This window comes from Macaca mulatta, chromosome X (genome assembly GCF_049350105.2).
Source record: "Macaca mulatta isolate MMU2019108-1 chromosome X, T2T-MMU8v2.0, whole genome shotgun sequence".
Lineage (NCBI taxonomy): Eukaryota > Metazoa > Chordata > Mammalia > Primates > Cercopithecidae > Macaca > Macaca mulatta.
In genome coordinates, this window is record NC_133426.1 from 47,658,629 (window position 1) to 47,684,078 (window position 25,450).

General features: G+C 48.3%; 3 protein-coding genes and 2 long non-coding RNA genes across 17 annotated transcripts in view; 2 read left to right on the top strand and 3 right to left on the bottom strand.

Moving 5' to 3' along the window:
* Nucleotides 1-402: 402 nt before the first annotated feature.
* ELK1 (ETS transcription factor ELK1) lies at nt 403-15,898 on the bottom strand. Of its 7 annotated transcripts, none has more exons than XM_077987959.1 (7): nt 15,711-15,898; nt 15,214-15,320; nt 6,128-6,371; nt 3,786-4,229; nt 2,645-3,076; nt 1,909-2,010; nt 404-1,823 (listed from the first exon to the last, which is right to left on the bottom strand). In XM_077987959.1, exons 3-7 carry the CDS (start codon nt 6,335-6,337, stop codon nt 1,725-1,727), a joined length of 1,287 nt encoding a protein of 428 aa, XP_077844085.1. In that variant the 5' UTR covers nt 6,338-6,371; nt 15,214-15,320; nt 15,711-15,898; the 3' UTR covers nt 404-1,724.
* On the top strand, nt 9,648-24,088 carry LOC144338588 (uncharacterized). The gene is made up of 3 exons (XR_013412830.1): nt 9,648-9,728; nt 10,820-10,995; nt 23,705-24,088. It is a non-coding gene; the product is annotated as an uncharacterized LOC144338588 (long non-coding RNA).
* UXT (ubiquitously expressed prefoldin like chaperone) lies at nt 17,074-24,488 on the bottom strand. Its single transcript, XM_015127299.3, has 7 exons — nt 24,420-24,488; nt 24,135-24,241; nt 23,093-23,174; nt 22,883-22,950; nt 22,493-22,600; nt 17,359-17,422; nt 17,074-17,173 (listed from the first exon to the last, which is right to left on the bottom strand). Exons 2-7 carry the CDS (start codon nt 24,230-24,232, stop codon nt 17,120-17,122), a joined length of 474 nt encoding a protein of 157 aa, XP_014982785.1. The 5' UTR covers nt 24,233-24,241; nt 24,420-24,488; the 3' UTR covers nt 17,074-17,119.
* Nucleotides 21,441-22,287, bottom strand: LOC144338587 (uncharacterized). The gene is made up of 2 exons (XR_013412829.1): nt 22,121-22,287; nt 21,441-21,658 (listed from the first exon to the last, which is right to left on the bottom strand). It is a non-coding gene; the product is annotated as an uncharacterized LOC144338587 (long non-coding RNA).
* The window catches only part of LOC144338585 (uncharacterized), a 30,713-nt gene continuing 29,385 nt past the window's right edge, over nt 24,123-25,450 (top strand). For 6 of the 7 annotated variants that reach the window (XR_013412826.1, XR_013412827.1, XM_077988622.1 and 3 more), the window contains exon 1: nt 24,123-24,444. Coding sequence is in view for 5 of the 7 variants with exons in the window: in XM_077988622.1 (XP_077844748.1) it covers nt 24,231-24,444 (214 nt within the window). In the remaining 2 variants the exon portion in view is untranslated. Of the gene's footprint in view, nt 24,685-25,450 lie in introns of all 7 variants that reach the window. The other variant, XM_077988624.1, reaches the window with a different exon arrangement.

A 25,450-nucleotide genomic window follows, 5' to 3' on the forward strand; every position in this document is an offset into this window, starting at 1 on the left:
TCACTCGGTCTGTCTTGCTCACCATCAAACACTGATGGGGCTGCAGTCCCCACTCTCTTCTCGTAGATATTATTTTGTGCATACCATCACAGGTTCTTGTACAGTACCTTGACTACTCGTCCAGGCTCAGTTATTTTCTGAAACACGGCCGCGATTTCCCACAGAGACACACCATCAAAAGTCTGTGGTCACAACTTCTGTACTCTCTCACACACAATCACAGCTTTCCACATCTCTGACACACACGGTTACCAATATGCAGTCCCTACTACTGTTTCTCACACACGCCATCACACCACTTCTCTCACCATCAACCTCTGCCTCACGCCTTCCACACAGTCATGCTTGTCACACTCAGCTAGTCCTTACAACATCAGAGAAAAAGTGCCAGCAGCCTCCAGCATCACTTTGAAAAATATATATTTACAGGAACAATTCCCCAGTCTCTGGGACTCTTTAGAAAAAAAAAAGGTCCATTTCGGGGAAGTAAAACAAACAGTGGAGACGAGTGTAGCACCGTCCCCCAAATCACCAACCCCCAGGTCCCGAGGCCTGGGCTGGGCCAGCGCTAACAGGTGAGCCCGGGAGTCTTTTGAACCCGCTCTCTCTTGCCTAGAATAGAGACAGGACAGGCTTTATGTCCCCCATTCCTCCCTCCCAACTCCAGGGACATTGAAAGGGTCCTTTGTACCCGCCCGCAGGAAATTGGGGGGCTGGGAGGGAGGGAACTGAAAATACACGTTTGGTATCAAAAATAAACACTTGGAGGGGGGAGGCGGCAGGAAGATTCCCCCCCAAATCCCTTCCTTCCCACCCACCCCACCAAATATAGGAAGAGATGACTCCCTCTCCCCTATTGAAAAGCCCCATTTAAAAATAGATTATACTATCAAAATGGCAGCGGGGGAGAGACAGGGAGACCTGGAGAACTGGCTGGAGGGGCCCCCCAGACGGGGACCACCCCGCAAAAAAACCCTCCATTGGGAGGAAACAGGCAGGACCCCAGGGAGGTTGGCAGACAAAGGAATGGCTTTTCAGGGGGAAGAAGAAGAAAAGAGACATTCCTCCCTGGCCAAAGTTGGTTGAAAAAGGATAAGCTGTCTGAGAGAAAGGCTGGGGAGGTGGAAATTTCTATTCCAAGGGTGTGATTCTTCCTTGGCCAAGACTCCCAACCCATTAAATGGTACAAATTCTTCCTGGACCCCTGAGTATGGCCAGGAATAATAAAACAAAACAAACTAACTCTTCTACTCACATCTGAAAATGGAGACAGGGCTCCCTCATCTCCCCAAGGGCAGGCTGAGAAATAAAGAAAGAAAGGTCGTTCTCAAGCCAGACCCCGATTGTCTTGTGTTGGGGAAAAAAGTGGGGAGGTGGGGGAGATGTCCTAACCACCCTAAAAGGTTAGGTCAGGCTCCTCCCAGTGGCCTTCAAAAAATAAATAAATAAACCGCCCCTACCATTGATGTAGGAGACGTGTAAGGGCGGCCACTGGGGGACTGACGGAAAACAGAGACGTTGTGGAAGCTGTGTGTTTTCTGTGGAGGAGATAATGAGAATCACTCTTGGGAGTAATTCTTCCCAAGGATCCCCACCCCACCACAATCAGAGCATGAGTCTTTCAGTTGAACTATGTTTCTCCTTGAGATGGCTGGCTGGAGAGAGCATGGATGGAGTGACCCCAGAAGGAGGGGTGGTGGTGGTGGCGGTGGTGGTGGTAGTAGTCATGGCTTCTGGGGCCCTGGGGAGAGCACCACGGGGGTCGAGAGGCCATCCACGCTGATGGAAGGGATGTGCACCTGGGCGCTGCCACTGGATGGAAACTGGGGGTAAAAAGAGGGAGAGGTCACAGATGGGGGCCATTCTTGGGTCTGTCACCCTGTCCAAAATGGGGAAAGAGGATCCTACCTGGAAGGAGAGCTTGGCCGGGCTACGGGGCGCAATGGGACTCAGGGTGCTCCAGAAGTGAATGCTGGGAGGCAGCGAGCTGGGTGTCAGCAGCACCGGGGTCTGTGGGGAGAGGGTGGTCGGAGCTCAAGTGAGTAGAGAGTAGATGTGGGATGCTGGAAGGGACTTGGGCCTAGCCCCACCACAGATTCCCACTCACACTCCCAGGGTCACTCCCCAAAGTGCACACACCTAGATGGTAACTATGGAGGCCATGCCTACAATCTCTCAAACTCCGTATACACCCCCCACTCCCTATTCCCGAGAGCCCACCCTCAGTTAGAGACCTCATTGGTCAAGACGACCCACAAGACCCTATCCAAATGCTGCTCTCAAACCTCTCAAGTCACCATCCAAACAGCTCAGGGTCAACTTCTAACTCATGTCCCACCCGTGAAATCCCATATGCAAATCCCAGACCAAAAAGCCCTGCTCAGGTTCCTTAAGCCACACCCCAACCCAGAAACAGTCCCACAGAAAGCCCCTTGGTCCCACCCACAAAAGTCCGCAGCCCTGCCCTTCACTAATCAAACCCCATCCCTCCAGTCCAGCGTCAGCCCAGTCAATCACACTCGAAGGCTCCACCCTCTTCAGGGACAACCACATTCGCCCTCCTCTGATTCCCGTTAGTCACCTGCCACATGCCAGTCCCATTGGGGTTGGCACCCACCCATCCCACACCTCCCCAGGCACTCACCAATGTATGTGTAGGAAGTAGGGATGGAGTTAGCGCCGGCCCAGGCGCCTGGAGGCCGGAGCCAGTTCCCGATCCTGGGGTCCGTTCGGGTCCTGGCCCACCTAGCAGGCTTGGGCTGAGTGGAAGCTCTAGGTCCCGGGGCTTCCGGCCCTTTTGTGGCTGGGAGATCTCAGGGCTGGAAGCCACGTGGCCGCCCGCCTGCCCTGCGGTGTCCATAACAACCGCGGGCAGCCGGGCTGGCACGCCCTCCTGTGGAGGGACTTCTGGCTCGGCCTTGGTAGTTTCCGGCACAAACCCTCTCTCCCTGGCAACTTCCAACTCTTCCTTGGGCCCTTCCACTTTCACTTCTGGGGGCAAAGCCCGGCCCAAACCTGGCTCCACATTCAGCTCTTCCGATTTCAGGTTTGGGGCCTCGGGCGGAGTCAGGATGACCTGGGAGAGGAGCAGGTACAAAGAGGGTAAGGATTGTTGGGGCCACAGGATTCTCCTGTGGGCTACCCAGTGATTTCCCCGGGAAAGTGGCACTTGGTACTGGGGACATCAGAGCAGGTTCTCCAACAGGACATAGGACTTCATCAAGGAAGTAGGGCTTCCTCTGGGGCAAGTCCTCCTATGGGACAGGGGACTTGGGGTAAGACAACCTGAAGCAGGTGGGAATCTGAGGGATATCATCCTCATTCATTAAAACAGTGGTTCTCAAAAATTTACCTTCCTCTGAACCAGCAACATCTGCCTCATTTGGTAACAAGTTAAAAATACAAATTATTGGGCCCCTCCCCAGCCCCACATATTCAGAAACTCTGGGGGTGTGCCTGGCAATCTGTGGTTTAACAAGCCCTACAGGTGATTCTGATGAGCGCTAGAGTGTGAGAACTAGTGCATTAAACAAATATATTTCAGGCACCTACATGTTCGGCAGCTACTAACTGTAGCACAGTATTCTCCCCTTTCTGTCTCAGGGTTTGTGTAGCTCTCTGTCCCATCCCTCCTTCTAAGAGGATGTCTGTGTTCTTCCTTCCACCATTATCTCCTTTAACAGGAGCACTATGTCTCTTCTACCAGCCTCCCTCATCATCCGGGGATTACACATCCGTCCTCTTTACTGCCTCCTCTTACTGGATTTCTATATTCCAGTCCTTACCTGCAGAGGCAAGCCGGCTTCCTCAGCCTCCAGGCAGGCCTCCAAGGGGCTTGGACTGGTGCTCCTGCTCCCCGAGGGGGGCGCTGCTGCTCCTGCAGGAGCTGCATTGGGGAGCACCACAGCAGGCCGAGGATGAGGGGGTGGCTGTGGCTGCAGAGACTGGATGGTGAAGGTGGAATAGAGGCCCGAACGCATGTACTCGTTCCGGCTGCTGCGTGCCAAACCACCCGGGCCTGCCATTCCTGCACCCTTGGGTGTGCCTGGCTTTCCAGAGGCAGTGTCCCCTGGGGTGGCATGTACAGCAGCAGGGGCCACATTTGGCATGGCGGAGGTAACAGACACCTCTGGCTGGGGCGGGCAGTCCTCAGTGGAGCACCCTGCGACCTCAGGATAGGACACAAACTTGTAGACGAACTTCTGGCCGCTCACCTTGCGGATGATGTTCTAGAAAGGGAGGAGAGGAACAGAGGGCCTGAGAGGAAAGGGGCAGGCTGGAGGCAGGGTGTGTGTATGTTGGGGTGGAGTGGTGTTTCTCTTCTCCTAGTGGCTCTCTTCCCACTTGCCCCTCTCTGGCTTTCCTGTCCCTCCTCTGTAAGTTCCCCTCTCAGCCTATCAGCCCATTTCCTCTCCCGTTGGTTTCTACCTCTTTCCTCTCCCCCTAGATTCCCCTTATCTATACCCCTCCCTAGTTCCTCCCCTTTCTCTCTTCTCTCCACAACAATTCTTTCTTTAAGCCCCTTCCCATCCACCCCTTTCCAAGCCTCCCTCTGTCACTCTCCAGGTCTATCTATCTGATTTTCCCACCCCCTCCACACTGTGGCTCCTCTTCACAATGGGGCCCGTGAAGGGAAGGTAGTAGGTGTGGGAGCAAGTCTTCTTGGCTCCAAGAACCAGGGGTTCACAGGCCAGGCCTTGTGGGTGACTGTCAGGACACAGTTTTGGAGACTAGCAAATGCAGTAAGACAAGAAAATGAAGTAACTGATATAAATGTTGGAAGAAAGTAAATTAATATAGATGGATGGGGCGATGAATTATTAATACAGAGGATTATTTGAAGCTAATGACACAGAAGTGGAATAGGGCAAGGTCACTGCAGAGGAGAGGGCGAGGAGGCCTCATTATTAATACCACTGTGGAGGTTGAAGCTAAAGCGGTAAGAAAATGAAGTAACTAACAGCAATTAGACAAGAATATTAAAAATACTGGTATAAATATTGGGAGAGGGCCTATATCAAGGCTGGCTTGGGTGGGTCACAGAGCATGTTTGGGGTTTTTCAGGTCTGGTGGGTCTCAGAGATGACCTAGCGTTCCCAGAGGGCACAGTGAGGGAGCCTCATTACTAATATTGTTCTGGAGGGTTGAGCTCAAGGAATAAAATATGAAAGTGGAATAAATGCCATAAACTATGAAGGGTATGCAGCATAGGTCCAGGGCTGTTCTTGGGGGCACGGGCAAGAGGAGTGTGGGAGCACTAGGGCATTCTGCGGAAGTCTTAGTGCTGGTCAGATATGTCACAGGGTGGGCCCGTGTTTCTCAAAAGAGGAACGAAAAGGGATATTCATGAATATTGTTTGGAAGTTTCAGCAGGAGGAATAAGAAGATGAAATAACTTGTATAAATATTGGGGGGAGGGGAAACCCAGCAGTGGCCTGGGGGTCTGAGAGGGCAGAATGGGGGAAATTTTAAATTTTAGCTGTAGGAATAAGATAATGAAAACAATTGATATAAATATTGGGGTAGACCAGTGCTGCTCTGGGAATTTAAGAAGATAGGGTGTGGAAGCTGGTACTAAACATGTTGTTACAGAGGTTTTAGCTTAAGGAATAAGAAAATAATTGGTTAAAAATGTTGGGGTCCCAGAGGACAAAGTAAGCAAAAGTTGGTATAATACTGTCAGGGAGGTTTTGATTCTAGGAATATGAAATATTCTGGAATAAGAGAAGATTATGAAATAACTAGGGAAGCCCAGCACTGGTCTAGGGCTTCCAGAGGACAGAATGAGGACCAGCCATTATTAACCATGTTTTCAAAATGTTGGCTATAGGAATATGACACGAAAATGAAATGCGCATGGCAGGGCAGCATCACTGTGGGGATCTCAGAGTGGGAGTAGGAGTCAGTATTAATAATGCAATGATGGTTTTTGCCAAAGCAGTAAGACAAGAAAGTAGGTGAGATAGTGCTTAGGGGCCCAATACTGGCCTGACAGTACCAATGGATGGGTTAAAAACTGATAAATTTTAACATTGTTTTCAAAGTCATAGCTATGGCAATCAAAACAAAATAAAATCTCTGACATAAATGTTAGGGGGGGTCCCAGCCCTGGTCTGAGAGACTGTACCTTGTCATAGTAGTACCGCAAGGCCCGGCTGAGCTTGTCGTAATTCATGTTGGTCTTGTTCTTGCGTAGCCCCCACAGCCGGGCCACCTCCTCTGCATCCACCAGCTTGAATTCACCACCATCCCGTGAAGTCCAGGAGATGATGTGGCCATTGCCTTGCTCTCTCAGCAGCTGCAGCAGAAACTGCCACAGCGTCACAGATGGGTCCATCGCTGGGGGAGTGCTCACGCCATCCCAGGGGTACCTGGAGGGCAAACAGCTGAGTTGAGAGGCTGTGGACATAGGAGGGGCAGAGGTCAGGGGGAGGAGGATTCCTTTTTTTGTCATCTTTTCTCCATCTCTGTCCTCAAACCCTACCATCATTCCCTAAACATTCCCAGACTAACTTCTAGCTCCCCAATCCAGCTTGGGATGCTCCCTGTGATGGGATACAACTCATGAGTATCTTAGGATGGTGTGAATGTATTTTGCCTGTGGGACAAATGTGAATCTGTGGCGGTCAGAGGGCAGACTGTGGTAGGCCAGATGATGCCACCCCTGTTCCACATCCTAATCCTTGGAACCTGTATGTTATTTATACTACGTAGCAGAAAAGAACTTTGCAGATGAAATTAAGGTTACAAACCTTAAGACAGGGAGATTATTTCTGGATTATTTGATTAAATTCAATCTAATCATATGAGCTCTGAAAAGCAGATGATGAAGAAAGAAAGGTAGCTCAGAGATGTGATGACAGAAGAGGCAGGGGAGATTCAAAATGTGAGAGGGACTCAACCTGCCATTGTTGGCTTTGAAGATGGAGGAAGGGGGCTCAGAGCCAAGGACTGTGGGTAGCCTCTTAAAGCTGGGAATGGCCATCAGCTGATAGACAGTAAAGAAACAGGGAATTCAGTCCTACGACCTCAAGGAATTGGATTCTGCCAACAACTTGAATGAGCAGGAAATGGATTTTCCCCTAGAGCCTCCAGAAGGAACACAACCCTGCCAATACCTTGATTTCAGCCCACTGAGACCAGTATGGGACTTCTGACCTATAACAATTTTTTTTTTTTTCTGTGGACTCTCAAAATTCTCCTCAGGTCAACAGGTATAACAGCTATAAATATAACTCATTATTTAAAAAAAAAATTTTTTTTTTTGAGACGGAGTCTCGCTCTGTCACCCAGGCTGGAGTGCAGTGGCGCCATTTTGGCTCACTGCAAGCTCCACCTCCCGGGTTCACGCCATTCTCCTGCCTCAGCCTCCCGAGTAGCTGGGACTACAGGTGCCCGTCACCACGCCTGGCTAGTTTTTTTTGTATTTTTAATAGAGACGGGGTTTCACTGTGTTAGGCAGGATGGTCTCGAACTCCCGATCTTGTGATCCACCTGCCTTGGCCTCCCAAAGTGCTGGGATTACAGGCGTGAGCCATTGCACCCAGCCACAAATATGTTATTTTAAGCAGCTAAATTTGTGATAATTTATTACAGCAAGAATAGAAAATTAGTTCCATCCCCCTTATTTGAGTGTTATCTGTATCTTCTACATACCATATAAATTCTACCATATAAATGTTAAGTTTTTCAGGTTTTTTTTGCCAGAGCCTTGCAAAGGCTGCTCACTCCACGTGGGGCTTCCTTCTTCTGCCTAGCAGTCTTTCTCATCTTTCAAGTTCCACCTTGAAGGTCCTTTCCTTTATGAAGCCGTCCTAAAACTGAACGCCTGATCTCTCTGTCCTGTTACTATCCCTGAATGTTCTCTTTGTTTTTTTTTTTTTTGAGATGGAGTCTCTCTCTGTCGCCCAGGCTGGAGAGCAGCGTAGTGGCACAATCTTGACTCACTGCAACCTCTGCCTCCCAGGTTCAAGTGATTCTCGTGCCTCAGCTTCCCGCATAGCTGGGATTACAGGTACCCACCACCACGACCGGCTAATTATTGTATTTTTAGTAGAGACATGGTTTCACCATGTTGGCCAGGCTGGTCTTGAACTCCTGACCTCAAGTGATCCACCCGCCTCCCACCTTGACCTTCCAAAGTGCTGGGATTACAGGTGTGAGACACCATGCTCGGCTCTGAATGTTCTCTTTCTCGATGACAGCAATAATTAACATCTACTGAGAGCTTAATACACATCAGGCACTGTTCTAAGCAGAGGCAATATGACCTGCTGGACAACTGCCCAGGCACTAGGGCCAGACTGCCAGTGTTTGAATCCTGGTTCTGCCACTTATTAGCTGTGTGACCCTGTGCATATTCTTTTTCTTTTCTTTTTAGAAATGGGGTCTCACTACGTTGCCCAGGCTGTTCTTGAACTCCCAGGCTCAAGCAATCCTCTCTCCCTGGCCTCCTAAAGTACTAGGATTATAGGCATGAGGCACCACGCTTGGCTGATATTCTTTAACCTCTTTGTACCTCAATTTTCTCATGTGTAAAACAGGGATAATGATATGCCCATTGCTAAAATGGGGATAACAATACCTAGTTCATGAAGATATTGTATAGATTAAATATTATATGCCTGAGGTATATGATAAGCTCTAAATATTAGTTTCTGATTTGTTCATAGTCCCTTATCTGCTATTCCAAAATCCAAAATGCTCTAAAAGCAGAAAGCTTCTTATACCTCTTTTGGCAGCAAAACCTGATTTGAAATGAAACAAGGCCCTTTCTGGTCTTTATTGATTCTCACTTAGTGTGAGAGTGTTCATACATTTTGCTGCATAAATATGAACACAGCCGACTGCAGAGCTTACTAAGGGGTGTTATGTAACATCGTATATGCATCATGTTACCTTCCTGAAATCTGAAGAAATTGAAATTCTGAAACGCATCTGGCACCAGGGGTTTTGGGTAAGGGCATGTACACCTGTACTGTTATATTTTTTTAATGGGCATTGACTCATTTATCCCTTATCACGCCTCTGAGAAGTAGGTAGTCTTACTGTCATTAATTTATAAATGAGGCAGCGGAGGCACAAATGTCTACGTACCTTCCACAGTCCACAAGTGGCAGAGCCAGCATGTGGAGCCAGGCAGTCAGGTTCCAGTTGGCTAAGCATCTCACCATTAGACTAAATGGCCCCTCACACCAACTGCTTCCTCTTAGCATGTCCCTCAAAGAACAGGATCCTCCCTGTCACCCCATTACTGCTTTCTTTCCTGAGAGCAAACTGGAAATAAACATGAGCTTCCTGTTCAATTATACAAGTCACAAAGCCATGAAGTGTCCGATTAGAGAGTCCTGTCACCAGAGACCTCACTGAATTTGTTTTGCAGGCAGGCTTGTTTCAAAAGCCCAAAGAGTTCAGAGTGACTCCTGGTGGCAAAGACAGGCAATTTTACCAGTTCCTCTTTCAGCTGCAACAGCACCTATCAGCTGAGTGAAAGGTCACGGTGGGCTTCCAGCTTCAATAGCACATACGGCTTTGTATTTTGTCATTTCTCCCACTTGACCCCTCATAAGAGTTCTAGCAATCTGCCTTGCTTGGATATGTTTACTTCTTTCCATCTCCTTCACTTAGCAAGCTTTTGGTGAGTGGGCCAGGTGCTGCGGATACAGCCGAGAACGAAACAGACAACAATGCCTGCTCCAGAGGAGCTCACATCTTAGCAGGCAAGGCAGGTGAGAAACAAGGCAAACATGTACAAGAGTGCGTCGAATGGTGGGAAGGGTTATGGGAGAAGAAATCAAGCAGGGGAGAGTTGTTCCTTTCACATGGAGAGTCAGGGGAGAGTAGTCACCAACGAGGGGACAACCGGGCAGAGACCTGAAGGAAGTGAAGGAACTGGGCTCGTGAGTATCTGAGAGCAGCGAGCCAGGTGGAAGTGGCAGCCAGTGTGAAGGGCCCAAGGCTGGAGACTGGTAGGTGACAGGGGGAGAGGAGGCCGGCACGGGTTGGAGGGAGAGCAGGGAGGCAGCGGGAGAGGTGAACAGAGTGACGGGGGCCAGACTGAGCCAGGCTTTTTCGGGCGCTGTCAGGACGTTGAGTGAGACAGGAGCCACAAGAGGGTTGTGAACAGAGGGATGACAGGCTGTGACTGAGATTTTAACAGGATCCCCCTGGCGGTTGTGAGGAGAATAGACTATCGGGGCTGAAGAGGCCACTGCGGTAGACGATGGTGGTAGCAGTGGGGCTGGTGAGAAGTGGCTGGGTTCTGGAGAAAGCCTGAACACAGAATAGGACTTGCTGACAGATAGCCTGCCTGGGGGAGGTGAGAGAAGGGTCCAGGGTGAGTCTAGGTTTGTGGCCTAATTACCCACAAGGACAGCACTGTGGTCAGCTGAGGTGGGAGCCTCGCAGGAGAGTAAGTTTTGAGGGGGGTCATGCCAGTTTTGGAGATGGTCAGTTTCAGAGGCCTGTCAGACACCTACGGGTATGCTATGAATACATTTTAATAATTTAAAAATGCAAGCCAGGCATACGATGCTTACCATGTGCTGCACACTCTTTGAATCATTTAACTCACTGAATCCTCAAACCACCATTAAAGGGTGGGAATTACCATTTCCTCCATTTTCCACATGAGGCAATGGAGGTACAGAAAAGTAACCTGCCCAAGTCACACAGCTGGAAGTCGGCAGAGCCGGAATTCAAAACATAAGTGGTATGGCTCTAGTGAGCAATCCTAGCCACCTTACACCACCAGTGCTCCACGAAGAGAAACAGAGAAGGCTAAGATCCTAGAGAGTGACAGGAATGCTGTTTTACACAGGGTGTGCAAGGAGTTCTTCCCCAAGGAAGTGACACCTGGCCTGAAGCAGGGGAGGTAGCAAGCCAGGCTGCCCTCTGTCGGGGAGGGCCTCCAGGCGGAGTGAACGGCGTGTACAAAGGCTCTGAGGCAGCCACCCTGAACTATCTACCGTTCCGAGACAGTTCCAACCTCTGAGGGTAAGCACGGGCTGCTCTCCCCTCAGGGAGAGCTCTTCCCTCACTTCATGGACTCAATTACACAATCATCGCGTTCCAGGAAGAATTCATTCTTCCTCTGCGTGATCGAAGGTGCCAAATAACCTGCCCGCTCTTGCAAATCTGTTCTTTCTGGGTCTTCAGCCTTATGTTCCTCTGCCCCTGTTCTGGCTATTCTGGCTCAAGGTTACCTTGGGCAAGTTACTCAGCCTCTCTGTGCCTGTTTCCTCATCTGTAAAATGGGGATATTTTACTCTCAAAGTCAAATATTCTCAAAAGTACATGCACCCTCCAAGGCTTCTGTGAGCATTAAATGTGTCAATTCTGTAAAATACTTCTGTAAAAGACTTAAGGAGGGATTGACTTTTTTTTTTTTTTTTACAAGTACTATTGTTAGGAAATTCTTTTTTATACATGTGCCTTTGTATAGCATATTCCAAGCACCATAGCGTAACAATGAATCTTTACTGAAATAACACTACCCAGGTACAACAAAATCAAATCACTCTTAGAAACATCTTTTACGCCTGTGCCTTTAGGAGAGTGTATTACACACACCACAGTGGTTATTTTTATTTATTTATTTATTTCAGAGACAGGGATCTCACTATGTTGCCCAGGCTGGCCTGGAACTCCTGGGCTCAAGTAATCCTTCCACCTCAGCCTCTGTGCCCAGTTACACACCACAGTTTTGTGAACACATTCTTTCAATGCAACAATACAGTCCTTATTCACATATACAACTAGCACTCTTAGAAACAGCTTTCATACCTGTGCCTTCACAGAGCATATTACATACCTCAGTTTTGTGAACACATCCTTTTGAAAAGGAGGAAAATCCTTATTCATATATAAACTGACATTCTTAGAAACATCTTTGATACATGTATCTTTTTGCACTGCATTCCAGGCACCACCCTGTGGTAAACATCCTTTGGGGGGTGGTATTTGAACAAAAAAGTGCCTCTGATGTGTGGTAGATACTCCACAGATACTAGCTATTAGCTACTGTGTCATCCTTCTCCCCCTGCCCCTGCAATCCTATCCTATGTATCACCTCGGCCTGCACTATCTGGCTCCAATCACCTGTGTGACCTCACCTTCTGCCCCTCCCCGCACTCTGCTCCAGCCACACTGGCCGCCTTGATGTTCTTGGACGACACTGGCCGTCCTTGAACATGGCAGGCACCATCGCACCTCAGGGCCTTTGCACTGGCGCTTCCTTCTGCCTGGTATGCTCTTCCCCTAGACATTAAGGCTCCCTCCCTCTCCACCGTGAGGCCCTAATTCAAGAGTCATCTTCCCTGTGCCTAAGATTTCAACCACTCCCCAAGACTCGATTCCTACCTGCCCTATTTCATTATTTCTTCTCAGCATTTGTCTATTATGCTAATTTAACGTATTTATTTTGTTCACATAGTCTGTCTCCCTAATTTGGTTTTTTTTTTTTTTTTTTTTTTTTTTTTTGAGACAGAGTCTCACTCTGTCACCCAGGCTGGAGTGCAGTGGTGCAATCTTGGCTCACTGCAACCTCCGCCTCCTGGGTTCAAGCAATTCTCCTGCCTCAGCCTCCCAAGTAACTGGGATAACAGGCGCACGCCACCATGCCCAGCTAATTTTTTGTATTTTAGTAGAGACGGGGTTTCACCGTAATGCCCAGGCTGGTTTCGAACTCCTGAGCCCAGGCAATCCGCCCACCTCGGCCTCCCAAAGTGCTAGGATTACAGGCGTGAGCCACCGCGCCCGGCCTCCCCAACTTTAATAAATGTCTGCTCCACAAGCACAGATATTTCGGCCTGTTTTGTTCCTTGCCATATTCCAGCACCTAGAAGAGTGCCTGGTACTCACGAGGGGCTCAGTAAAGGTTGGTTGCATGAACAGCCCCAACTAACTAGCTCTCATATCCCTTCTTCTTCCCCATCTGACCCCTATGCTGGTGTCTGAAATTATCTTTTTCCCATTTATTCATGGGATAAATTCTTATTGAGCATCTGCTGTTTACCTGGTACATTTTCAGTTGCTGGAGACATAGCAGTGAATGAGCAGACAAAAACTGAGTCCTCATGGGACTCACATTCTAATGTGGAGAGACAGACAACAAACAACCCACACAGTGTGTCAGACAGTGATAAAGGGCAATGGGACAAAGCAGGGACCTGGCTTGAGCCCTGCTGGGTGTGCAGCTTCAGATGGCCAGGGAGGGGTTGACTTTTTTTGTTTTTACAAGTAGCATTGTTAGGAACTTCTTCTTTATACATGTGCCTTCGTATAGTATATTCCAAGCACCATGGTGTGACAATCAATCTTTACTGAAATAACACTACCCAGGTACAACAAAATCAAATCACTCTTAGAAACATCTCTTATGCCTGTGCCTTTAGGAGAGTGTATTACACACGCCACAGTGGTTGTTTTTTGGTTTTTATTCAGAGACAGGGATCTCACTATGTTGCCCAGGCTGGCCTGGAACTCCTGGGTTCAAGTGATCCTCCCACCTCGGCCTCCAGAGTAGTTGGGACTATAGGTGCACACCCGTGCCCAGCTACACACCACAGTTTTGTGAACACATTCTTTCAATGCAACAACACAGTCCTTATTCACATATACAACTAGCACTCTTAGAAACAGCTTTTATATTTGTAACTTTACAGAGCATATTACATACCTCAGTCTTGTGAACACATCCTTTTGAAAAGGAGGAAAATCCTTACTCATATATAAACTGGCATTCTTAGAAACATCTTTGATACATGTATCTTTTTATACTGCATTCCACACACCACAGTGTGGTAAACATCCTTTGGGGGTTGGTATTTGAACAGAGTGCTGAAAGGAACCATGCAGAGATCCGGGGGTGGTGTTCAAGGCACAAAGAACAGCCAATGCAAAGGCCCTGAGGCTGGCCCATGCCTGCTATGTTTGAGGAGCTGTGTGGTGGAGCCAGTGTGGTTGGAGCACAGTAAGGGGGTGGGAAGGTATAGGAGGTAATGCTAGAAAGGTTACTTGTTTCACCATTAATTCACAGGTAATATTTATTTACACTGGAGGGGATTCTAGTTCTGATCCCCCATTTCACAAATGAAGAAAAAGGTACAGAGAGGAAGTGGTTAAATCACACATCGAAGGTCACACAGCTGCTGGTATTGGGGGGTGGGTGGGTGCTGAGAGAAGGTGGGGAATGAAGACCACTGTGCAGGCAGAGGGAACAGCAAGAACAAAAGCTTGGAGGTGGGAACTAATTTGGTTTTTAAGGACTGAGGCCTCACGTGGGGTGGGATGCGGTCTAAGAGGGGAGCCTCAAAAATTATCCTGTGTCCTGAGTACTTCCTGGGCCACCTTTGAGTAAGGAATTTAACCTTCCTATGGCCCAGCTCGCTCACTACCTATCTCATGGGGTTGTGGTGAGGATTAAAGGAACTCATTCATATGAAACACTCTGCCTGATACACAGCAGGTGCTCAATAAACGCTAGCTCCTACTGGCATTACCATCATCACTGTTGCTAATGTATTCACTTATTGTAGTGAGGCAGAACGTCTTTGTGGTTACTAGTGTGATCAGGCTGACCCACTATTAAGAGGTGAGGGACAGGCAAGGCCATACACTGCTCCACAAGGAAAAGAGGATCAGCACGTTCTCTTCTGGGAAGGGGAAAAAAAAGAAGGAAATTGAAAGTACACGGCCGACCTTCCCCCAATTACAAAGCACTGGACTCACGGGACGGTATGCGGGGGACTGTGCAAGCATACAGGGGTGTGGGGGAGGAAGGCCAATGAACAGATCCACTGCAAAGGGAAGGGGTGATGAGGCTCATCGCCTGAGGGGAAGGGGAGCAGAAAACCTTACAGACTCCTGCACCACAGTAAAGGGAGAGAAAAGCCATCACACAGACTGATTCAAAGCAGAGAGGGAAAAGGCTATGGACTGAGCTACTGAAAATAGGGAGATATAAAGCACTAAACTGACCCACTATTAAAAATAAGAGAGAACCCCAAGGGCTAGAGTGACAATCTACGAAAACGAGAGGGCAGATAGGGCAATGGACTGATAGCTAAAGGGACGTGAATCCAAACATGAAGACTGATCCACTATAAAATGGTGGTGGTGGTGGGGGCGGGGGGGAGGTGGTTCTGAAAAAAGCCATGGACTGATGCATTGGGGGACTGGAGGAGGCAGGAATACAAACTCAGGTAGACTCACTGTTAAAGAGGGATGCGGAGGGGTGCGGCGCCACGGATTGATTTCGCTACAATGTACAGGAGGGGTGGAATAAACAAGGCCACGAACGGGTCTTATGAAAGTTGAGGCTAGGAGAAATCCAAACACTCAGATACACCTACTATTAAGGGGGCTGAACACAGTCACAGGCTGGCTCCCTGTAAGTGGGGGTGGGTGGGGGGCGGGTGGGGGTAGGGGGAAAGCCTATGGACGAGTCCACCCTAAGTTGGCGTGGGGAAAAACATAAGCACGCAGACCGATCCATTACACAACGGGAGGGGGAGGTTAGGCCACGGTCAGATCCACTACAAGGGACGAAGGGCTTGAGCAATGCCACACGCAGGTCCACCAGCCGTGGTGGTGGCGGCGGGGAGTCGAACACCAGCAGGCCACCGGCCAAGCCACATCCTTTGCGCGGGGGCGGGAAGGATACGTGGGGTCACGGACGGGGCCCTCCACCCTCCAGGCCCAGAGCTCACCTGTGTGTAGCGTGGCGGTGGCGTTGGCAATGTTGGCAGCTCCGGGGGGCGGGGGCTCCATACGCGGCCCCACCGCCCCCCAGGCCTGGGTTCCGAGGCGGCGGTGGCGGTGGTGGTGGCGGTGGCGGCGGCGGCGGCGGCAGCACCTAGAAGCCGCCCCTGCGTTTCCCTACAGCTCACGTGGGCCCGGGGAGGAGGAGCCCAGTGTCCCGCCGCTCGCTGATTGGCCAAAGCGCTATTAATCGGCCGCAAGGCCTCGAGGGGTTGGGGGACGGGCCCTTCCCCACAGAGCTGTGCCGTGATTGGCCTAAGGGGAAATGATGGAACGCTCACGGCCCCTGGAGTCCCGAGGAGGCGCGTTCGGCCTTCCCGGTGCTCTACGCCGATTGGCTCAAGGACTGACGGACTGTGAGCAACTGACGAGGCTCGGGGCGTGTGTGTAGGGGGCGGGGGGCTGCCTCACACTGATTGGCTTACATGGGATTGATGGAAGACAGCCTCCAAGGACGGGGGTGGGTAGCCCTGTTTTTCTCTGATTGGCGGATGAGGGACTCCTAGACCCCTGCCAAAACACCAAGGGGGTGGTGCCGCACGCCACGCTGCTCAGCGGAAGCAGGACTTGTATAGAAATGGGCGTAGCAGTCGGCGGGAGTGGGTCGGGCTGGGCTCCGCGTAGGCGGGCAGGGCAATTCTTTGGTTAGAGAAGACCATAGAGCTGGGTAGAAGACGAATTTAGAACACAGCGGCGGTAGGAGGGCAGGATGGCTATCAGGCACACGAAGGAGCATTGAGTGGCAGAAACGAAATGCCTTCAGAGGGCAGGGTTGAACTGTGGCCAGAGTTAAAAAGGGGAGGAACCTGGCTCTGCGTTGATTGGCGGAGGCTGGACTCAACCTAGAATAGGGGCCGGACTAGGGAGAGCGGGATCCAGCTCCGTGCCTATTGGAAGCTGGAACCACTTACAATAGCAGGGGCTAGGACAAGGTAGGGCTGAGATGGATTTAGGGTAACGATTGGGTGTGTGAAAGGGTAAACCTTAGGGCCCTTTGATTGTTGTGGGAATGAACAAACCTCCACCATGAATTGGCCCATTCTCTATGGCAATTCAATGGGTGGTGTCTAGGAAAAGGAATGGAAGGGTGAGGTGGGGGCCCAGGTTGCCAAAATGACAGGAGAGAGGGCAGTGCACAAGGTCAACTGGCAAATGCTGCCAGGCAACAGGCTGGAGGCAGGACTGTTGGGGCATTTTAGAGGTTCCACAGAAAGAGACTGGATCTCTGGGTCTCTCAGTAACTTTGTGCCCTAGGAACAGGCCCCCGTGGCAACCAGCAGGGTTTATGGGGAAAAAGAAGGGCCATGTGACTCAAAGGCATTCAGGCTCTTTAATGTCTGAGGATGGGGGGAAGAAGTCAATGGTGAGGCTTCTCTGGGAAATTCTGCAGGCCTTGTAGTTCTCTAAGCCCCTGAAAAAGAGGACAGAAGAGACTGAACAAAGATTGAGTCTGGGTTACGCCCCCAGGCTTGCTCTGACCTCCCTCCCTTGACTCCAGTTTAAAGGGAAAGATGGTCCTTCCCTTCTTTCGCTCTCCCCCTTCTTCAGGTCACCACCCTAAACACAGAGTCTGGTAGTGGGGTGAGCTGCTCTCACCTCTAGCAACATGTGGATATGGGCTTTGATATTCATGGAGTCCTTGGTGAGGCTGTTGCTGAGCCTAGAGAAAAGAAACAAAGGGCAAAATGGTCCCCACTTATGAGTATGAGGAGGACCCTTCCTTATCACTTCAAGATCTACTTGTATCTTGGATGATTTCCACCTGGCTCACTCCTATGCAGAAATGCCAAGCCACCATCTGGTTTTCACTGATTCAAAGATTATTAAATGCCTACTGTATGCCAGGCGATTTTAGGCACTGGGGAGATAGCAGCAAACACAACAAACAAAACTCCTGGCCTGATGGACTTCAAATTCTTGTAAAGAGAGACAGACAAGAAAACTGATGGAATAAAAAATGTTGTGTCAGATGGTTCTAACTACAATAAAAAAATTTAAAAATGAGAGCGAATAAGGAGTATGGGAGTGGGGGGGCTGCAATTTTAAATAGAGGGCTCAGGGATGGCTTCACTGAGAAGCACTTGAGTAAAGACTTAAAAGACAGTGAATTTTGAGTAGGGTGGCTATATGGAGGATGTGTTCCACACACAAGGGGCAGCAAACACAAAGGCACTGAGGTGGGTGTGTGCCTGGCATGTTTGAGGTGCAGCAAACAGGCCACTCTGGCTGAAGGAGAATAAGTGAAGGGGGAATGTAAGAGGTGAGGTCAGAGAGGTAATGAGGGAGGCAGACTGTGTGAAGCTTACAAGGCCATGGTAAGGACCCTGGCTTTGACCTTAAGTGAGATGGGAGCCAAGGGAAGGTTGTGGCAGAGGAAGGAGGTTGAATTACATGAACCAGTCAGTTGACTCCTTTTCTCTAAGCCAGTTTGGATCAGATCTCACCCAAAAGAATCCTAATTGATATAAAGGGTCAAGGAAGGCCTTTCTGAAGAATGAAGAATGAGAAGGAACCGAAGAATGCCTAATGGTTAAGCAGTAGGAAGGCCTTTTCCACAAAAAGGCCAAGAGGCAACAAAGAGCTGTTTGACAGGCAGTAAGGTCAGAGCATTAGAAATTAAGTGAGTGGTGAGGGAAAGTGGCGTAAGACAAGGTCCAAGAGGTAGGAGGAGGTTAGATCAGGCAGGGTCTTGATATAATGATAAGGAATGTGGATTTTATTGTGCTGTCAATGTAGGAGTCAGTTTGAGGGGTAAATGAAACTAAATACTGTTGGAAAAGTAGAGAGCAATAAGACAGGATGTTAAATTGGGAAAAAAAAGTAGTATGAACCCATGCATATACCAATATCTCCCACGTTTTTATTTCTAGCCCAGAACTCTCTCTTGAACTTGACTAGGAGTTTTAATGACATCTTCTAAAACTCCACTTCAGTGTTTAATAAGTACCTCATACTTAACAGGTTCCAGACTAAACTCCTGACCTTCCCCTCCAAATCTACTCCTCCCCTATCTTCTCCATCTCAGATAATGGCAACTCCATCCTTCCAGCTGCTCAGCCAAAAACCTGGACTCCTCTCTCTCTCACACTTCACATCCAGTCAGCCATTCTTCTTAAAATCACGACTGTTCATTGCAGGTAATGCTTCTGATCTCCATGATATGGTTTCTCCATAGCACTGTCAACATCTGACATACTACATCATTCATTTATTGTTTATCTCCCCTGACTAGAATGTCAGCCGTATGAGGGCAGATTTTGGTCTTTTTTGTTTCCTGCTCTATCCCCAGGGACCAGAACAGTGTGAGGCACAGAGCAGGCACCCAACATATGCTGAATGAATAAGTGATTACTCCATTCAAAGGAACCTGAAGTTGGTTGAGTGTACGTTTAGGGACAGGAAATAAATGAAGTATGGGTGTTGTTGCCAGAGAGCAAGAATACTTTCAAGAATATTCTGGGGGTAATACTTAAAGAACGGAAGAATGAACCTGATCAGCTCCTAAGGGACAATTTAAACATCAAAAAAGAGAACAAAATTAGTTAATGGTATCAGCTTAGCTTATGAAAACCTATGAGTTCAACATTTTAAAAGGGAGAAAAATAGAGTTCACTAAATGCTAGCTGTAACACATAAGGGATGTTTATCACTACTGATTTTTATTTGTTATGTGGAGAAGCAAATTACTACTGATTTAATATGTAAGGCAGTGTGAATAGTCATATAGTTATGCTGTTTCTTCTTCTTCTTTTTTTTTTTTTTTTGAGACGGAGTCTCACTCTGTCGCCCAGGCTGGAGTGCAGTGGCGTGATCTCAGCTCACTGCAACCTCCACCCTCTGAGTTCAAGTGATTCTCCTACCTCAGCCTCCTGAGTAGCTAGGATTACACACCTCTGCCATCGCTCCTGGCTAATTTTTTGTATTTTTAGTAGAGACAGGGTTTCACCATCTTGGCCAGGCTGGTCTTGAACTCCTGACCTCGTGATCTGCCTGCCTCAGCCTCCCAAAGTGCTGGGATTATAGGTGTGAGCCACCGTGCCCAGCCGTTATGCTGTTTCTTCTATAATTACATGTCTATTCATGAGATATGGATGTGTACTCCTTTCTGTGTCACCAGGAAAGAATATACAGAGATTTCATCCTTTCTACTTCCCAAAGAAAGAAATATACTAAGAACAGGAAGAACTGACACTTTTGATCACATGAAATGACCAGTAAGTTAGTTCAAAGTATATCCCAAGTAACCAAATATTTTAAAGAGGAGAGCCAGCTACATAGACTCAAATCCTCACCTCTTAGAAAAATCAAACATCTAGACAGTCCTACTAATTACAATAAAGCAGTAAGAGTCAACCATATTTTTCATCACACTAATAGACCAGGTCAGTATATCAAAAAGACCAGGCAAGGGAGGCAGGCACTGACAATTTAAATACTTCATTTTGGGGAAGTACATGGAATCTCAAAAAAATTAAAATCTATTTGATAGGCTCAGAAATCCTGTGACATAACAAGGAAAGCCTTCTTATACAAACTGGACTTTAGCTGGGCGCGGTAGCTCACACCTGCAATCCCAGCACTTTGGGAAGCTGAGGTGGGCGGATCACCTGAGGTCGGAGTTTGAGACCAGCCTGGCCAACATGGCAAAACCCTGTCTCTACTAAAAATACAAAAATTAGCCGGGAGTGGTGGTGGGTGCCTGTAGTCCCAGCAACTTGGGAGGCTGAGGCAGGAGAATCCCTTAAGCCCAGGAGGCAGAGGTTGCAGTGAGCCAAGATCGCACCATTGCACTCCAGCCTGGGCGACAAGAGCAAAATTCCTTCTCAAAAACAAACAAACTGGACTTGGTCTAAATGACCATCAGTTCAGAATTGTGTTGACCATGAAAGCAGGCCATTTCATTAAACTATATGCTAATTGGTCTGAACACCAAGAATCAGAAATCTCAGCAGGTCTGAGGTTCTTTTGGGTCCACTAACACCTGCTAGTCCTTTCCATGACTGGAAAGGTTTGAAAAGATAAAAATTACTGAAACCCTAAGGGAGGCAACTCTGGAAAAAATGAATGTAGGAAGACATAAATGTAACCAACAAAGAAGTTTAGATCAATGGTATTCACACTTGTGAGATGTTGTTAATCTAAGTGTATTTCTCAGTGCCCCCATGCTCATTCCATTGAAACCAAGCTCACCTCTCTTGGTAGTTTCTCTAGCATGCCAGGCACACTATTCCTCTTGCCAGGAATGCTCTTCCCCAGATAGCCCCATGGCTTCTTCACTCAGTCAAATGATTCAAATGTCCCTTCATCTGGGAGGCCCTCCCTAGCTACATTTCAAATCCCTCATCTATGCTCCCAACTGCCCTTCCCTGCACAAAACCATAAATCAAGCTTGTCCAACCCTCAACCAGTGGGCCACATGCGGTCCAGGACGGCTTTGAATGCAGCCCAACACAAATTCATAAACTTTCTTAAAACACTATGTGATTTTTTTTGCAACTTTTTTTTTTTTTTTTTTTTTTTTTTAGTTCATCAGCTATCATTAGCATTAGTGTATTTTATGTGTGGCCCAAGACAAATCTTCTCCCAATGTAGCCCACGGAAGCCAAAAGATTGGACACTCCTGCCTTAAACTCAACTGGAGCCCACACTTTCTCTCCCCATCACCACCAACACATATCTGCTTCAATAACCACTTTAATTTGCTTCCAGCATACCCTTTCAAATTATTTCAACAAACACAAAGCCAGGCACAGCAGTGCGCCTATAGTCCCAGTTACTTGGCAGGCTGAAGCAAGGGGACTGCTTGAGCCCAGGAGTTTGAGGACGTAGTATGCTATGATCGCAGCTGTAAACAGTCACTGCATTCCAGCCTGGGCAACACAGGGATACACCATCTCTTAAAAACAAAAACAGAGTGTTTACTCTATGTTTGTACTACTCTAGTCACCCGGGATATAAACCAAAGCTCCCCCTTTGTAAAACTTACATTCTAATTGGAGGAGACAATATGAGAAAGCAAGAAATTACACAGTAAATATTAGGGGGTGATAAGTGTTAGGGAAAAAAAGTAGACGGAGGGGAATCAAGCATGCCAGGGGCTGTGATTTTAAAGTTAGGTTACAGAGGGCCTCATCGAGGAAGCGACATTTAAGCGAGATGAGTGAGGAGAAAGGAAGCCATGTGGGTACTGGGGAAAAGGGCAGTGCAGGCAGAGAGAACAGCTACGGCAATTGCCCTGGGGTGGGATCATTCTTGGGGTGCTGAAAGAAGCATGTGAAGGTCAGTGTGGCAGGAACACAGTGAATGAATAGTAAAATTAGCAGGAAGTGAAATCACAGGTAACTAGTTTTCTTGTTACCAACTCTAACAGGCTGAGACCTCATGGATCTGGTCATAATTGTATTTATGTATAACAGTATAGTCCTTCTAGATTTTAAGCCTTCAAGGAACTCTTCTGTCTTGTTCACTGCTGCATTCCCACTGCTAAGCACAGTGCCTGGCATACAGAAGATTCCCAATAAATGTCTGCATGAATGAACGATACAAAGATCATTTTTTGAATGCTTATTATGTGCTATACATGGGCTTTGCAACCACATTTCTTCAGCCCCAGCTCTGAGGAGGAGGGGAGATGAGTCCTTAAGTATCATTCTAGGCAGCCATGGGGAAAGTGAGAAGAGTGTTGGAAATGGTGGTATTTTTACACACTATCCTCATGGAATGGACTTACTCTGTGAGGAGAGAGCTCTTACGATCAATGAACTTGAGAGCTTCTGCCAGTGTCAACTCCAGGAAAAAACCATATCCCAGGGCCACATAGATGCGTGAAGTATCTGGGCTGAGGAAAGAGAGGTTAGAGGAAGTGCGGGGGAAGTCCTTATCACTGTTTAGCAGAGTGTATGTTTTGCTCCCCACCCTTCCCCAAATTGAGGCTCTGGGAAGGCAGGGATTTTGTCCTATTTTATTCACTGTCACATCCCCAGCGCCTAGCTTATATCCTACTGGGATAATAAACCTCGTATAGTGCCTGGTACATAGAAGATACTCAAAAAAATATATGTTGCATGAGGGAAGGGGTAAGCTGAACCCTGTGGGCTCAGAGGGGCGGGTAGACACTCACACCACTGTGTCAACGAAGAAGTTACAGCCCAAATCCACCTGCATATATAACTCCGAGTGCTTAGCTTCCTGTGGGGCCAGGGAAAAAGAGGTAGGGGTCAGTGGTGAACTCTTAGGTCAGGTGACAGGTTTGGCTCTGGAGTCTCTCTTCCCATTTCCCTCCCTTACCCACACACACCAAAAAAATGATACCCAACCCCATAGTCTTTACCTGGAGTCGCTCAATGACATTTCTCAGTTGAAGGTATTTGGCCAGCTGCTCATATACCTTGTCTCGATGGTCCAGCACCTTTCTGATGGGATGAAAGTACAATGGTGACCAATAGGCAGCCCCATTCCTCCTAGTATACCTCATATCATGACCCTCTGAGACTCTCACGTCACCATACGCTGAAAAGGCTTTTTAGTGTACAAGTTAATTTTGGGCTCTGGGTCAGACTGCCTGGGTTTGGATCTGGGCTCTGTCCTTTATAGATGTGTGGCTTTGGCAAGTAAGGAACCTGTTTGGGACTTGGTTTCCCCATTTATAAAATGCAGATGACAGTATTACCTTGTAGAGTCATTAGGATTAAATGAGCATTTACTCAAAGCATCTAGAATAATGCCTACCAAATGGTAAACTCTCTACATGTTAGCTATTATTACTATTACTACACTCCCAATACTGAACTCCAATCATAATGTCCCATCCTCACCCTAGAAAAATCCTCCATCCCTTTTAGGATGCTCATAGTCCTAGTTCTGAACACCTTACTTCTTGCTTAGATTAACAAAAATTGCAATAATATTTCTTCATACTTATTGAACCTCTACTATGTTTCAGGCATCCATGCTACTAAATTATTTACAAAGATGGGACATATGAAAAACTCAAAACCACTGCATGGGGAAGGTTCCAGAAAACTCCCCATTTCACAGAGAAGTTTATAGGGCACAGAAAGGCGAGGTATGACGTATTCACAAGGATGAAGAATGGCCGAGCCAGGATTCGAACCTGAGAACTGTGGCTCCAGAAAACAAGCCCTAATCCGTCAAACATCGGAGGCCGCGCATGCGCTGACACGCCCCCTGCTATGAACGCCACGTCCCAGCCAAACTGCACCCCGGATATCATCACCACTTCACGCTCCAAGGAGCGCGGGGCCGGACTCTGAACGCCTCGCCCACCAATCCAAAGGGTTGGCCCTAACTCTGAACGCCCCACCCACCACGTGGAATGTTCCAGACGCCCCGCCCTCTGCACTGTCACTCACCGCAAGTCCCGCTGCAGCACGTCACTGATGAAGGTCTCGTAGCGCAGTACTTTCTCCCCCGTGGCCTCCACCGCCCGCCGCTTAGGGGGCGTCGCCATGATGGGCTCCTGGGGAGTGGGGAGGGGGAAGACCACGTTGACCGCTCCAGTTTGGCCTCACACACAGTTCATCTCTACCCTCTCAACGCTGGGAATCGACTTGTCCGGCTCAAGCTGGGGGCTCAGCCTTCCGCCCCTCCCAACTCGGGGACCCGGCCACCCAGGGACACCCAAGCGCGGCCTTTACCTCAGGGCCGCCAGCAATAAAAACGGTTGGTAGGAACCGCGGCTTCCGGGTGGCGCGGGTGAATGACGTAAGTGGCAAGCGCGCTGGCCAACCAAATAGCCAGCTGGGGAAGACGGGCCAAAGGGGAGAAGAGAAGGGCGGGGCTTCACGGAATCCGAGGAGATCAAAGATGACTAGGGCGTGGGAGCAGGCCATCTGGCAATAAACCGGCCAATGGGGGACTGCAAAAGCGGCGCGTGGAGCCTATGGAGACCGTGCGTCGCTGGTGAGGGTGGGATTTAATGGGATTTGGCGGTTCTAAGTTAGGCGCGACGCACAGGTAGAGGTAGAGAGAGGAAGTGAAGAGTTTAATATTTAAAAGGACCTAAGAATTGACTATGGTTCTGGTCTATAAGGAAGATCCCGTGTGATCTGTCGGCTTGGATATTGATTTGTCATACGGGAGGTTTGGGTTTCACTCCTGGCAATGGGACTGAGTATGAGCACTTAAAAGGTTTTAAACAGAGACAGATTTTCTAAAATTCATCTTTGATAACTCCAGCTCTGTACCTGCAACCTATAACTGAGGCTCAAGCGGAAATTGACAACGCACTATATCTAATCACCTCGTTTGATAGTCAAATGGAGAGGGTGGCTGAAGTCCTCTGCAGAATATTGGCCATCTTGTAGTTAGGCATAGTTCCCATGTTTTTATTTAAATGGTAAGGTTTTTGTGAATTTATTCTTATGCACTAGAGTGACTGAGTGAATTTGTTTTTCAGTTTAGATTTTTTTTAAAAAAATTATACTTTAAGTTCCAGGGTACATGCACACAACGTGCAGGTTTGTTACATATGTATACATGTGCCATGTTGGTGTGCTGCACCCATTAACTCATTAGGTATATCTCCTAATGATATCCCTCCCCCCTCCCCCCTCCCCACAATAGGCCCCGATGTGTGATGTTACCCTTCCTGTGTCCAAGTGATCTCATTGTTCGGTTCCCACCTATGAGTGAGAACATGCAGTGTTTGGTTTTCTGTTCTTGTGAT

Coding starts and splice junctions, on each gene's coding strand:
- ELK1 (XM_077987958.1), bottom strand. CDS start 6,409: ATGTCCACAGCCTCTCAACTCAGCTGTTTGCCCTCCAGGTACCCCTGG. Junction 3,077..3,785: donor AAGCCGGCTTGCCTCTGCAG/GTAAGGACTGGA, acceptor CTCCTCTCCCAG/GTCATCCTGACTCCGCCCGA. Junction 1,824..1,908: donor CGGCCAAGCTCTCCTTCCAG/GTAGGATCCTCT, acceptor TTTTACCCCCAG/TTTCCATCCAGTGGCAGCGC.
- UXT (XM_015127299.3), bottom strand. CDS start 24,232: ATGGCGACGCCCCCTAAGCGGCGGGCGGTGGAGGCCACGGGGGAGAAA. Junction 17,423..22,492: donor AAGAGCTCTCTCCTCACAGA/GTAAGTCCATTC, acceptor TCTTTTCTCTAG/GCTCAGCAACAGCCTCACCA. Junction 17,174..17,358: donor ATATCCACATGTTGCTAGAG/GTGAGAGCAGCT, acceptor CCTCTTTTTCAG/GGGCTTAGAGAACTACAAGG.